This window comes from Pan troglodytes, chromosome 11 (assembly GCF_028858775.2).
Source record: "Pan troglodytes isolate AG18354 chromosome 11, NHGRI_mPanTro3-v2.0_pri, whole genome shotgun sequence".
Taxonomy (NCBI): domain Eukaryota; kingdom Metazoa; phylum Chordata; class Mammalia; order Primates; family Hominidae; genus Pan; species Pan troglodytes.
The window spans coordinates 43,996,395-44,008,681 of NC_072409.2; the positions used below are offsets into that span (position 1 = coordinate 43,996,395).

The following is a 12,287-nucleotide window of genomic DNA, read 5'->3' on the forward strand; positions in this document are numbered from 1 at the left end:
ATTGTTGTTTCAGTCCTTAAGATTTACAGAACTCATGGTGAAAAAAATAATCCATTTTATATTTCCATATTTCTGCCCTATCCATTGTTCCTTCTTCCTTCTGGATACTCTATGCTTCCTTTTGTTATCATTTCTCTTGTTTTTGAAGAATGTCCTTGAGCCAATCATTAATGGTAGGTCTACTACCCACTCTTAATTTGTAACAACAAATTCTTTGCCTGATAATTTTTTTAAGTTCCATTTATTTGTGAAAGATAGATTCACTGAACATAGAATTTGTGGTTGACAGTTCTTCCTTCTGGCCTCCATGATCCCAAATAAGAAAATCATTGTCATTCAAGTAGGTGTTTCTCTGTAGGTTCCAGAATTATCTTTTGTTTCTTTTTGGTTGTTTTAAAATTTTTTTTCTGTCTTTAGTTTTTAAAAGTTTGATTAGATGTGTCTTGGAATGGACTTGTTTGGGTTTATTTTTGAGAGGTTGACTTAGATTTTTTGGTCTATAAATTCATGAGTTTGCCAAATCTTGGAAGTTTTCAGCAATTACTTTTTAAAATAATTTCAACACCATCATCTAACTCATGTCTTCCTGAAATTCTAATGATACAAAAGTTGGACCTTTATTTTTTATCCCACAGGCCTCTGAAGCTTTGTTCATTTTACATTTTTAGTCTGTTTTCTCTCTGTTTTTCTGTGTAGGGGAATTCTGTTGATTTTGCTCATTTCAATTCTAATATTAAGCAAGTCTAGCAATGTTTGGTTTTCACTTTTTTATTTTTTGGAGATGAAGTCTCACTCTGTCACCAGGCTGGAGTGCAGTGGCACAATCTTGGCTCACTACAACCTCCACCTCCTGGATTCAAGCAATTCTCCTGCCTCAACCTCCCAAGTAGCTGGGACTACAGGCGCCTGCCACCATGCCTAGCTAATTATGTTTTTTGTATTTTTAGTAGAGAAGGGGTTTCACCATGTTGGCCAGGATGGCCTCGATCTCCTGACCTCATGATCCGCCTGCCTGGGCCTCCCAAAGTGTTGGGATTACAGGCATGAGCCACAGTGCCCGGCGAGTTTTCACTTCTATTATTGTATTTTTAGTTCCATAATTTCATTTCAGTTCATGTTTTATAACCTTTATTTCTTTGCTGAGATTTATAATTTTGTTTTCATTTGATTGCAGAAAATTTGTAAATGATCACTAAAGCATTTTAAAAAGATGTCTGCTTTAAAATCCTTTTCAGATGGATCCAACCTCTGATTCATTTCAGCTGGAGTCAGTTGATTGTCTTTCCTCATTCAAGCCATGATTTTCTTGGCTCTTGGTGTGATGATTGTATCCTGGCCCTTTTGTCTGTCATGTTATGTAATGCTAGGTGCTATTTACATCTTTAATTTTAGCGAGCAAGCACCTTGTTTGGGGTTGGCATGTGGGCCTTAGCCTATTTTGTGGGCGGGGGAGGAGGTTTCAATGAGTTTGATTATTGGAGCCTTTAATGTTTTGCTTTGACATCCTCAGTGGATTTAGTGCCAAAGGAGGTTCCCACTGCTCTCTGCTGGTGCTAGCTGAGGGTGCAGAAGGGTTTACCAGGCTTCTGGTGTGTGGGGTGGGGGTGGGCTGGGGGAGATGTTGGTGAGGTGGGGTTGGAAGGATCCCTCTTCCCAGTGTCCCCTCACCTATTCTACCCCCTCTGCCTCTGTGTCTGGGATGAGGGGACTCTCCATCTCAAACCTGCAGGGACAAAGAGCCTTCTTTGGTCAGGTCACTAATGTAGCTGCACCTCTTTTGCAGGTTCTGCCTTTTTAGCTATTTTTCCTTTGAAAAGGCAGTCCTAGGCCCACAAGGAATATGGAGCCTTCCCTGGTCACTTATTGTTGGTGTGGCTCCTGTATCCATCCCCTTTGCTGGTGGTGCAGCCTGTCTGGTAGTCAGAAGAGTACCAGTTCCATCTGGAGAAGGAATGGGCAGGGGTGGGAAACAGCAGGTCTGAGTGGCCTTCTGTTTGTGGGAGCCCACAAGTAAGTCACCCTATGCTCTGCTGTTTCTCTGGTTCTGGATCCCAAGAGGCAAGAAATTCCCAGAGTTCTCTGGTCCATAGAGGATGACCTTAGATAAAGAATTGTTGGCTGGGCGCAGTGGCTCACACCTGTAATCCCAGCACTTTGAGAAGCCAATGCTGGTGGATCACTTGAGGTCAGGTGTTGAAGACCAGCCTGGCCCACATGTTGAAACCCGATCTGTACTTAAAAAAAAAAAAAAAAAAAAAAGTTAGCCGGGCATAGCGGCATGTGCCTGTAATCTCCAGTTACTTGGGAGGCTGAGGCAGGAGAATTGCTTGAACCCAGGAGGTGGAGGTTGCAGTGAGCCAAGATTGCACCACTGCACTCCAGACTGGGCGACAGAGCAAGACTCCGTCTCAAAAAAAAATAAAAAATAAAAAATAATAAAAAATAAATAAGGATGGGATAGAAGTAAAGACACACCCCTCCATTTCACAGTAGACACTAATAGAAATAAACAACATGAAATATACAATTCCTGTTTGAGAAAAACGTCAGAACACTATATATTAAAAGTAAACCTTAACAAATGGATAGACAGCATAATCCTGGATAGCAAGACTCAGCATCACAGAGATGTCCATTCACTGTACAAAAATAAGTGTAAAATACCAAGCATAATAAGATAGATGTTCAGCACATACACTGGCCCTTACACTCTCATAGTTGAGAGAATACCATCTTCTCAAGCACATGGGGAACATTCATAAAATTACCATTATCAAAAAACCATTACCATCCCAGAACTTTTCTTACCTTGCAAAATGAAACTTTGTACCCATTAAATAACAGCTTCCTACTTCTCCCTCCCCCAGCCTGTGGTGAGCACTACTCTGCTTTCTGAACGTTAACTACTCTAGGCACATCATTAAGTGGCACCATATAGTATTTGTCTTTTTGTGATTGTCTTGTTTCACTTAGCATAATGTGTTAAATGCTCATCCATTTTGTATCGTGTCAGAATTTCCTTCCTTTTTAAAGCTGAATAATAGTCTGCTGTATGGATATACCTATTTTGCTTCTCTAGTCATCATCGGTCAATGGCCACTTGCTTATCTATTCATCATCGGTCAATGGCCACTTAGGTTTTTTTCCATCTTTTGGCTGTTATGAATGCTATGAACGTGGATATATGCATTTCTGTTCTGTCCCTGCTTTTTAAAAATAAAAATACAGATGGTCTCCAACTTCATGACAGTATAAAAGTGATACCCATTTAGTAGAAACCATACTTCAAATTTTGATTTTTTTTCCCAGGCTGGCGATATGTGGTATGATACTCTCTCGTGACACTGAGCAGTGGCAAGTGAGCTGCAGCTCCCAATCACTATGCACTCAGGAGGGTAAATAACCAACCAATACTCTATTGTGCTGATACCGAAAGTGCTGAAGTTTCTAAGCTGTATTAAATGCATTTGCAATGTATGATATTTTCAACTTACAATGGGCTTATCAGGATGGAACCCCATCGGTAAGTCAAGGAGCATCTGTAGTTAACGATGTTTTTTCAAGGAGCATCTGTAGTTACGATGTTTCTGAAGGGAGACTTTGAAGGAATTTTGTTAAAAATAAAATTTTTTTTGAAAATACATACCTTTTGCATCAACTGAAAGATTACAACTCAGTTTAATTGAAAACCACCCAACAGAGAACCCAAAAGAGCAATACTATTTGCTTTAAAAAAAAGACACAAAAGACATAAAAGTAACCACTGTAAATTTATTATGCATTAGGAAGCTTAACCTAAAAACCAATAGCATAGTAAAAAGATATGTTATCTCTGTTCATAGCAGAACAGGTTTCAAAATATATTTTCTTTTAAATGTATTCAGTCAGTACACAATCCTTTATAAAAGTTGTATATATTTTTTCTGTCAATACCTTCATTACATTTATAAATACAAGATTTACACAGCACCCCATCAAAAAAAAAAATTAAAACCCTTTACAAATATCTACATATATTTCATACCTATAAAACTTTCAAAGGGGTGCTCTGTTAAAGGTGGGCCCTAGTTAATGGTCCATTTACTGGTGCAGCAAAATACATATAAATCTGTAAAGTTTTCTTTGTCCATAAAACATCTCAAAAAATAGCAAGACACTTATCGTGAAACTCAGCTTCATAAAACCTTATTTTAGAAAGGAACTTAATGTGCGTATTCCCATGCGATTCAAAAGTTAAACAGATTGAAATAAAGATGAATTGAAAACAAATGCATACTCAGAGCAGTTAAGGCAGGAGTGTGATGGATGAGAAAAACTTTTGAGAAGCAGGACATGGAAGACATGGGAAGAAGCAAATCATAATAATGCCTTTGAGTCTGAACTTGGATATAAACTTCACTCGTATCCAGTTACTAACTCTCATCCTACTTAGGAATTTCCAAATTGTTAATAACTTTCTTAGAAGCAGCCTACAATCTCTATGTTGCCACCAGAATGCTTGAGTTGTTTTTTTCTTCTGTAAAATCACCTTGGACCCAACCAGGACACCAGGTCCAGGAATCTGAGTTGTGAGTTTTACATGATTTAAGTTTGTAATAAAAATTTCTTTCATCTAGTAAAGGTAATTACTATTCAATATTATTTATGTCCAGAAGTGTATATATGCTGAGTTTCATTCTAGCTAAGAATAGAAAGTAGAATAAAAGGAGACTAGGTTTTTATTTGACCTTTGAACAAAGACAGTAGATCCCTGATACTGAGTGACTCTTTAAGAGTGGCCACTCATCAACACCTATGGGCTGATTCAGAGAAACAGGAAGGTAGAAATTAAGAAGAGATTCTTTACCTGAAATCTTGCCAGAGATGGCAGTCCCGCTACTGTTCTGTGCCTTCTGCTGAAAAGGGCATGGAAAGATTGCTGCCACTCTTACTCTATAGTCATTACAGGAAAGCCATCCTTTCTACCAGAGAGATGACTTTTTCTATTTGAGTTTCACCTTGGGAGTTGCACATTATTTGCAAGGAAGTATTTCAAATCTTATCTTGTTCTAATGTATAAACAGGAAAAAAAAAAAAAGAATGTAAGAGAAAAAAAAAAACAGGAGGAGGAAGAGCAGAATGATGGCGGTGGTATTTATCAAACTTGGCCCTGAAGGATGCCGCTAGCGTCTCCCATCCAGCACCATGAAGTCACCAGGGGTGTGGCTCCCTCCATGGCTCTCAGAGATGGCGTATGCAGAATCCCACTTTCTGCCGAGTTTACAGCTCAGTGCACTGATTCCCAGGCTCCTCAAATGAAGAGAGCTCCCAGATGCTGCTGTCTTGCAGTAGTGGCTCAATGTCCTCATCACTGCCCCGTTCTGGGGTGTTGGTCAGGCTGCCGCTGCTGCTGTTATTGTGTTTTTGAACTCCACTGGCTTTACTGTATTCGGGAATGAATAAGGCAACCAGAAAAGACATAAGGACTATACATGCCCCAAATAAAAACGGCGGGCCTGGGATGACAGCTCCCTGATGAATGTGGAAAACAAGTGGAGACAAAGAATACAGTTAGTCTTTTAACTCAAAATTATTCCTAGATTACCCAAAAAAAACCACACCACCAAAAAGTGAATCATATTCTCATAAGCAAATGTTTCATTAAATGTCAAGGCAAACTCCACTAGAGCTTGGTGTTTGGAATATGACAAAGGGCAACTAATTAACTGCTTTTTGTACCACTTCCAAATAGCTTAAGCAAAACTGTAAGCTTGTAAGCAACAGCTGTTTACCTATAATCCCATCCTATGACTTCAGATCATGCACCTTTGTACATGAACATTAATTCCAGCTTTGTATAGATATCTATACTAAATATGGCTTAGAGGGAACAAGGGAAGAAATTTCAAACAAATAGTACAAAAAGTACCCTACCTCAATTTTTAGCTAGATTTTTAGGTCATTTCAAATTTTAACTAGCCTGGGCTTATCCAGAGAATAGTGTAGTGATTGTGTAGGTGAAAATATAATCTGAACAAAGTTAAGACATATCTTTTACATAAGATATTAAATCACTAAAATGACCCCTCCCTGATCCCGAGAAGCAATGAACACAATACCTATTGCTGCCAAATAAAATATAGTAACATACAAGTAAGAATGCTCTCCAAATTTAAGGTCACAAGATTTTGCTATAATCATACATAATTGTTGTTACAAAACTAGACTTATGACCAAGTTACCTGCAGGGGAACGTTGTTAGAATTCAATTTCGGGCCCAACTCAGTCAGTTCCACATGGAACATGTAGAATATGAAGCCATACAGTGCTGGCCCCAGGCCATTGCATAGTCCTCTTATTCCAGTTATGATCCCCTGGGCAACTCCTAAATCAGAACAAAGAAAATAATGCCAGTCTTCTCAGAAAGGCATCTCAAGATTTGGAGCTGCACAGTACTTTCTCATAACCATGATACACTAATTCGGCAAGACTGAGGAGAAGAGCAGAAAGCATGCTAATGAAAGTAGATTAGAAGACTTTATCCATTATAAAATAAAATCCAAAACTAATAAAACCATATAAAACATATAAAATCACATAAAAACATATACAATCCAAAACTTTAATATCTTCCCATTTCAGGCAATGTCCACTTTTCTGTCAACTGAGATTTCCCTGCTCTGGTCATTTACTGGTGCTTTCACAACAAAAACTTGCCCTTCACCTCTGGCAGCCCTGGTGTCAGGAATACAGACCAGTCCCCAGTAGGCAGACTTCATCTTCACAGGTGTATTCCAGCCTATCTCCCTAGAGACCTACACTGAAAAACCCAGAAGTGCCAAATTCCTAAATATCTGTGCTTTCTAACATAGCAAGTAAAAAGTTAGCTTGAACTGTATGAAATGAATGTTTCTGTAAATCAAAAATGGTAGTATATAATTCAGCCTAATACAATGTGTTCCAAAACTTTTATATGCTGACATTTAGAAACATGTATATTGACATGAATAAGTATAAAAACAGTCAAAAGAAAATCCATGCCCCAAATGACAGGACGGTGTCTGTCAGATGCCAAGGCAGTGACAGTCCTCCACGGATGGGTCACATCTTCACTTCAGACACAGCACCTCCCTAAGGATGCAAACCAACTGAGTTACTGTAGCCAGGAGTGACATACAGAATGTGTGGTCTTCAAGGGACAATATTTAACAATGAATATGAGTAAGATACCTAACTTCTGATATAGAAAAAAAAAATGCAATGAATAAACCATCCTTTCCAATATAGTTTTTTACTAAAACTTTTAAAAGGGCTCTTAGGCATTAAAAATTTTTTCTCCCTCTAAAATTGTCTTCTGCTTCCTGAATACAATAAGGTGAGCCATTAGGAGATAGAGAAGGAAAGAGATTAAATCTAGCCATGGGAACTGCTTGAAAGGAAAGCAGTCCAGGCATGGGGGCTCACACCTGTAATCTCAGCACTTTGAGAGGCCGAGGCAGGCAGACTGAACCCAGGAGTTCGAGACCAGGCTGGGCAACATGGCGAAACCCCATCTCCACTAAAAATACAAAAAATTAGCTGGGCATGGTAGTGTGCGTCTCTAGTCCCTGGTACTTGGGAGGGTGACTGGGAGATCACTTGAGCCCAGGAGACAGAGGCTGCAGGGAGCCAAGATTGCACCACTACACTCCAGCCTGGGTAACAGTGAGACCCTGTAAGGGGTAGGAGGTTGGGGGTGGGGGGAGGAAGGGTGGGAAAAGAGGGAAGAAGGGATAGAGGGAGGACAAGACAGGACAGGAAGGGAAGCAGAGGCACGGGAAGGATGGGATATGGATCTAGATGGTAGAATGCTATTTTCCACATAGCAGTCTTAATTTTAATTTCATCTCTCACTCAACATCTAACTATCAACAACCACACAGACTTTTTCTTACTACTCTCGAACTATTTTCTAAATTAAGCTCAAAGACTTTGAGTTTTTCCAAATAATTAGTGAATAAAGTAATTAAGTAACTCGTGGTTAACTGGTTTTTCATTATTTAATAGACATCTGTTAAAATGTGATTATAGTCTGCTTAATTGTGACACTAAAGAAGAAAAGATGTATCAAAACTGAAAAGGGAAAATGAATAGTTCTATTTCTAATTGTTAGCAATCTGAACTGCTAAGTCTAGCTTTAAAAAACATAAGTGTAAGATCAAAGCAGAGAGGAAAATAGAATGTTCCTATCTGCCAAAGTAAATAGGTATGATAAAAGGGGCCACATGGCTGTCGGCTCCTGCTGTTGATGGGGAGAACTCAGAGCTTCTCCTGCTTCCAGCAGGGAGGTCTCCCGTTGAAGGAGAAAAACAAGGGGGGGGGGGCAGTGACCTCACCTTGCTGATCTGACTCTGCATTCCGAGAGACGAGGGCACTGATTGCTGGAAACGTGATGCTGGACATGGCGGCCACGGTCCCTGCTGCCCACATCATCCTGCAATGACAGGACAGGCACAGTCAGGCAGCAGGTCAACCTCAAGGAGCTCACTATCCGGAATGCAATCAGTGGCAAAAGTACAAATGCCTTGTTTCCTCCTGTTACATTTTATTTATTTTTTCCTCTTTAAAAATGCATTTTTTTTAACCTACAAGGTTACACGTGACACTGGAGAAAACGAATGGCCTAGGATGGGGACAGAAGGGCCAGGAAACCTTTGTGTCTTGATTTTACTTCTTTTACAAACTTTTCTTCTCCCTGGTCTCCCTACTGCTATCTTTAGACATAAGCTCAATGAAGTTTGCAAGGAGATTTCTTTTGTTGCTATAAATACCACATTTTCTCCACTGACTTTTCATTTTTTCTTTGTACCTCTCGAAGGCTCACTTTCACACTGCCCTCGAGCTACAGCTTGCTACCCCTCAACAGAGAGAGCATGGTGTGCACCCAAATGGAAAAACAGACCTGCCTTCCTCTTTAGACCTTTGTCCTCCTCTCAATAAGAGTCTTGACTGTGTATCAATATGAAGTGTGAGTGAGTAAAGTGAGGCCCCAACTTTGGGATGGTCATTACTGAAAAAGAAAAACCTCACATGATGACAAAGTCTTTTTAACACTACATGAATGTGACTAAATCAGCTACTGAACCAAAGTTCACAGGAGCAAAATCAAAAAGAACAAGGAGAATCAAGCAAGTTAATCTGGTAAAAAGTCACAGACGGCTAGGGACAGTGGCTCATGACTGTAATCCTAGCACTTTGGGAGGCCAAGGCAGGAGGATTGCTTGGGCCCAGGAGTTCGAGACCAGCATGGGCAACATGAGACCTTGTCTTTACAAAAAAAAAAAAAAAAAAAAATCAAAATATTAGCCAGGCATGGTGTAAAAAAAAAATCAAAATATTAGCCAGGCGTGGTGGTGCGTGTACATACTCCTAGCTACTCAGGAAGCTGAGATGGGAGGATCGCTTGAGGCTGGCAGCAAGGCTGTAATAGTAAGCCATGATTGTGCGACTGTACTCTGGCCTAGGCAACACAGCCAGACCCTCTCTCTCAAAAAAAAAAAAAAAAAAAAAAAAGGAAAGAGCAAGCGGATCAAATGAAATTCCAAAATTCAGAAGGGGCACATGTACTTACTCCCCAAACTAAACATGATAACTAAGGCAACTCTAGTTTCTCTAAATTATGTTGTCTGTTTGTGTCCAAAGTAAGGACCAGCTCTACCGTCTAAAATGGAGAAGGCATTTCTGCATTTGCCCACCAGGCACATGGAGAAACCTGCCACATTAACAAAACAAAACTCACGATTCCTTCTAATTTTTCTTATTCCACTGAGCTTATTTGGACCTTCCTTCCTGTTTATGGGAATCTAATATGGTAGTAATAACTGCGGCAGAATGCACATGGTTTTGGAAGAAATTTTAGTGTTCAAACTCAAATGATTTATCAAGGTTATGTTACTGATAGCTAATGATAGTCATAGTGAAGCTTGCCATAATCAGTCATTTTTTTTGTATCTTCTTGTTTTGCTTTTGACTATATTCAATGTCTCTAAAAATTGGCATATGTGGCCAGGTGCGGTGGCTCACGCCTGTAATCCCAGCACTTTGGGAGGCCGAGGCAGGCAGATCACAAGGTCAGGAGTTTGAGACCAGCCTGGCCAACATGGTGAAACCCATCTCTACTAAAAATACAAAAATTAGCCGGGCGTGTGGTGAATGCCTGTAATCCTAGCTACTCAGGAGCCTGAGGCAGGAGAACTGCTTGAATCCGGGTGGCAGAGGTTGCAGTGAGCTGAGATCGTGCCACTGCACTCCAGCCTGGGCAACAGAGTGAGACTCCGTCTCAGGGAAAGAAAAAAAAATTGGCATATGCTTTAAAAAGTAGACATAAAACTTTATTTGGGGGCTGGAGGGAAGAGAGAGATACATTCAATTAAGGAACAATTCTGTGTAAGTCCAATGACATAAAGGCAGTCTTTATAAATAATCCTGTTATCTAGCTCCACATTTCCCCAAATTAAAGCCTAATGGTTTCTGCAATGTTGAATACACCAAACCAGCAAAATAACCCTTGCTTCCTTCTCATCACACCCAACCACCCCAAGCTCCTCTAAGAGGCATCTGTCTGGCAGTTCATGAGAATCTAAGAGTGAGGCTTACCAGGCCTGTGATCCAAAACCGTACCAGGCTAACTGGAGCATCTGGAAGCCCAAGCCAAGGAGGACAGTATTCTTATTTCCTAATGATCTCATCAAGATGCTAAGAAAGGCCGTCTGCAAAGTAAAGGAGACAACTCTGAAAAACCACATCAACACACAGAATTAAAATACAAGCTGTGTGTGTGAAGACCCTTCCCTGATGAACAGTCTGGGCACACTGCCTGACCTGCAACCTCAGAGTCTGGACAGTACTGATGACCTTCTACAGGGGTGGAGTGTTGGGGGCTCCCAGCCTGACCTGGGGCTCAATGCTTTCAGCCTCCTCCCTAAGAAGCCTGTCTACCTGGTGCTCTGCTGGCACTTCCTGAAAGGATATCACAACTGTTCACCAGTTACCATGACTGAGAGGGACAGCCTCAGTCTCTGGAGAAATACTAATCACTTAAATATCTGTGAATAGCAAACTCCTGCTGAACATTTACAGAATATGAGAGCTTCTGCTGGAAGTTTACAAAGTTGGAATTGGGATGTAAGTTTGATTTTAACAAATATATACTCTGCTAAATATAACTAGTTGAGAAAGTCCAAAAAGGGGTTGGATAAAAGATGACTGGGCTGACTGGGTGCGGTGGCTCATGCCTGTAATCCGAGCACTTTGGGAGGCCGAGGCAAGCAGATCACAAGGTCAGGAGTTCGAGACCAGCCTGGCCAGCAGGGTGAAACCCTGTCTCTACTAAAAATACAAAAATTAGCCAGGCATGGTGGTGCACACTTGTAGTCCCAGCTATTTGGGAGGCTGAGGCAGTAGAATCACTTGAACCCGAGAGGCAGAGGTTGCAGTGAGCCGAAATCATACCACTGCACTCCAGCCTGGGTGACAGAGCGAGACTCCGTGTCAAAAAAAAAAAAAAAAAGATGGCTGAGTTTATGTTTGATTTTGTAAAAAACCAAAATGATCAACTTGAAAGGTTAACATAATTTACATTTGCAACACATTTCAACAAAAACAAAAATATAAACGGCCTTTGTTTTGATGCATTCCCATAAGCCTTGTCAAATGTCGTAGTTTTGCGGCCTTCTCATTTCTCCTTCAGAGAGGTTACCACAGAAGAATGCTCTGCTTTCCTGGTAACCATTTCAGGGAAAACAACCCCTAGGCAGTACCATAAAATATAGTGAATGTGCCTTGGCACAACAGTGAATTAATTTAAGGACAATATGCTTCATCTTTTCTGGTACTGTATTTACAATAGATAGGGAAATGGTTAATGCTCTCTACTCACTGAAAATCATGTATCAATACCTATATATAAAATAGATAGTTATATATAATATCTATTTTATATGTATATATATGAATATATATGAATATATATATGAATATATATGAATATATATATGAATATATATGAATATATATATGAATATATATGAATATATATATGAATATATATGAATATATATATGAATATATATGAATATATATATGAATATATATATGAATATATATATGAATATATATATGAATATATATGAATATATATGAATATATATATGAATATATATATGAATATATATATATATATTCCCCCTCTCTCTTTTTTGAGATGGAGTCTCACTCTGTCACCTAGGCTGGAGTGCAGTGGCGCAATCTCGGCTCCCAGCAACCTCCAC

The 12,287-nt window shown here is 39.8% G+C and overlaps 1 protein-coding gene across 6 annotated transcripts in view; it reads right to left on the reverse strand.

Moving 5' to 3' along the window:
- Positions 1-3,751: 3,751 nt before the first annotated feature.
- The window catches only part of MFSD14B (major facilitator superfamily domain containing 14B), an 86,875-nt gene continuing 78,339 nt past the window's right edge, over positions 3,752-12,287 (reverse strand). For all 6 annotated transcript variants that reach the window (XM_063788510.1, XM_024345771.3, XM_063788512.1 and 3 more), the window contains 4 exons: positions 10,615-10,727; positions 8,355-8,452; positions 6,222-6,364; positions 3,752-5,511 (listed from right to left, as the gene is read on the reverse strand). In XM_063788510.1, the coding sequence (XP_063644580.1) occupies positions 5,260-5,511; positions 6,222-6,364; positions 8,355-8,452; positions 10,615-10,727 (606 nt within the window). In that variant the 3' untranslated portion in view covers positions 3,752-5,259. The remainder of the gene's footprint in view (positions 5,512-6,221; positions 6,365-8,354; positions 8,453-10,614; positions 10,728-12,287) is intronic.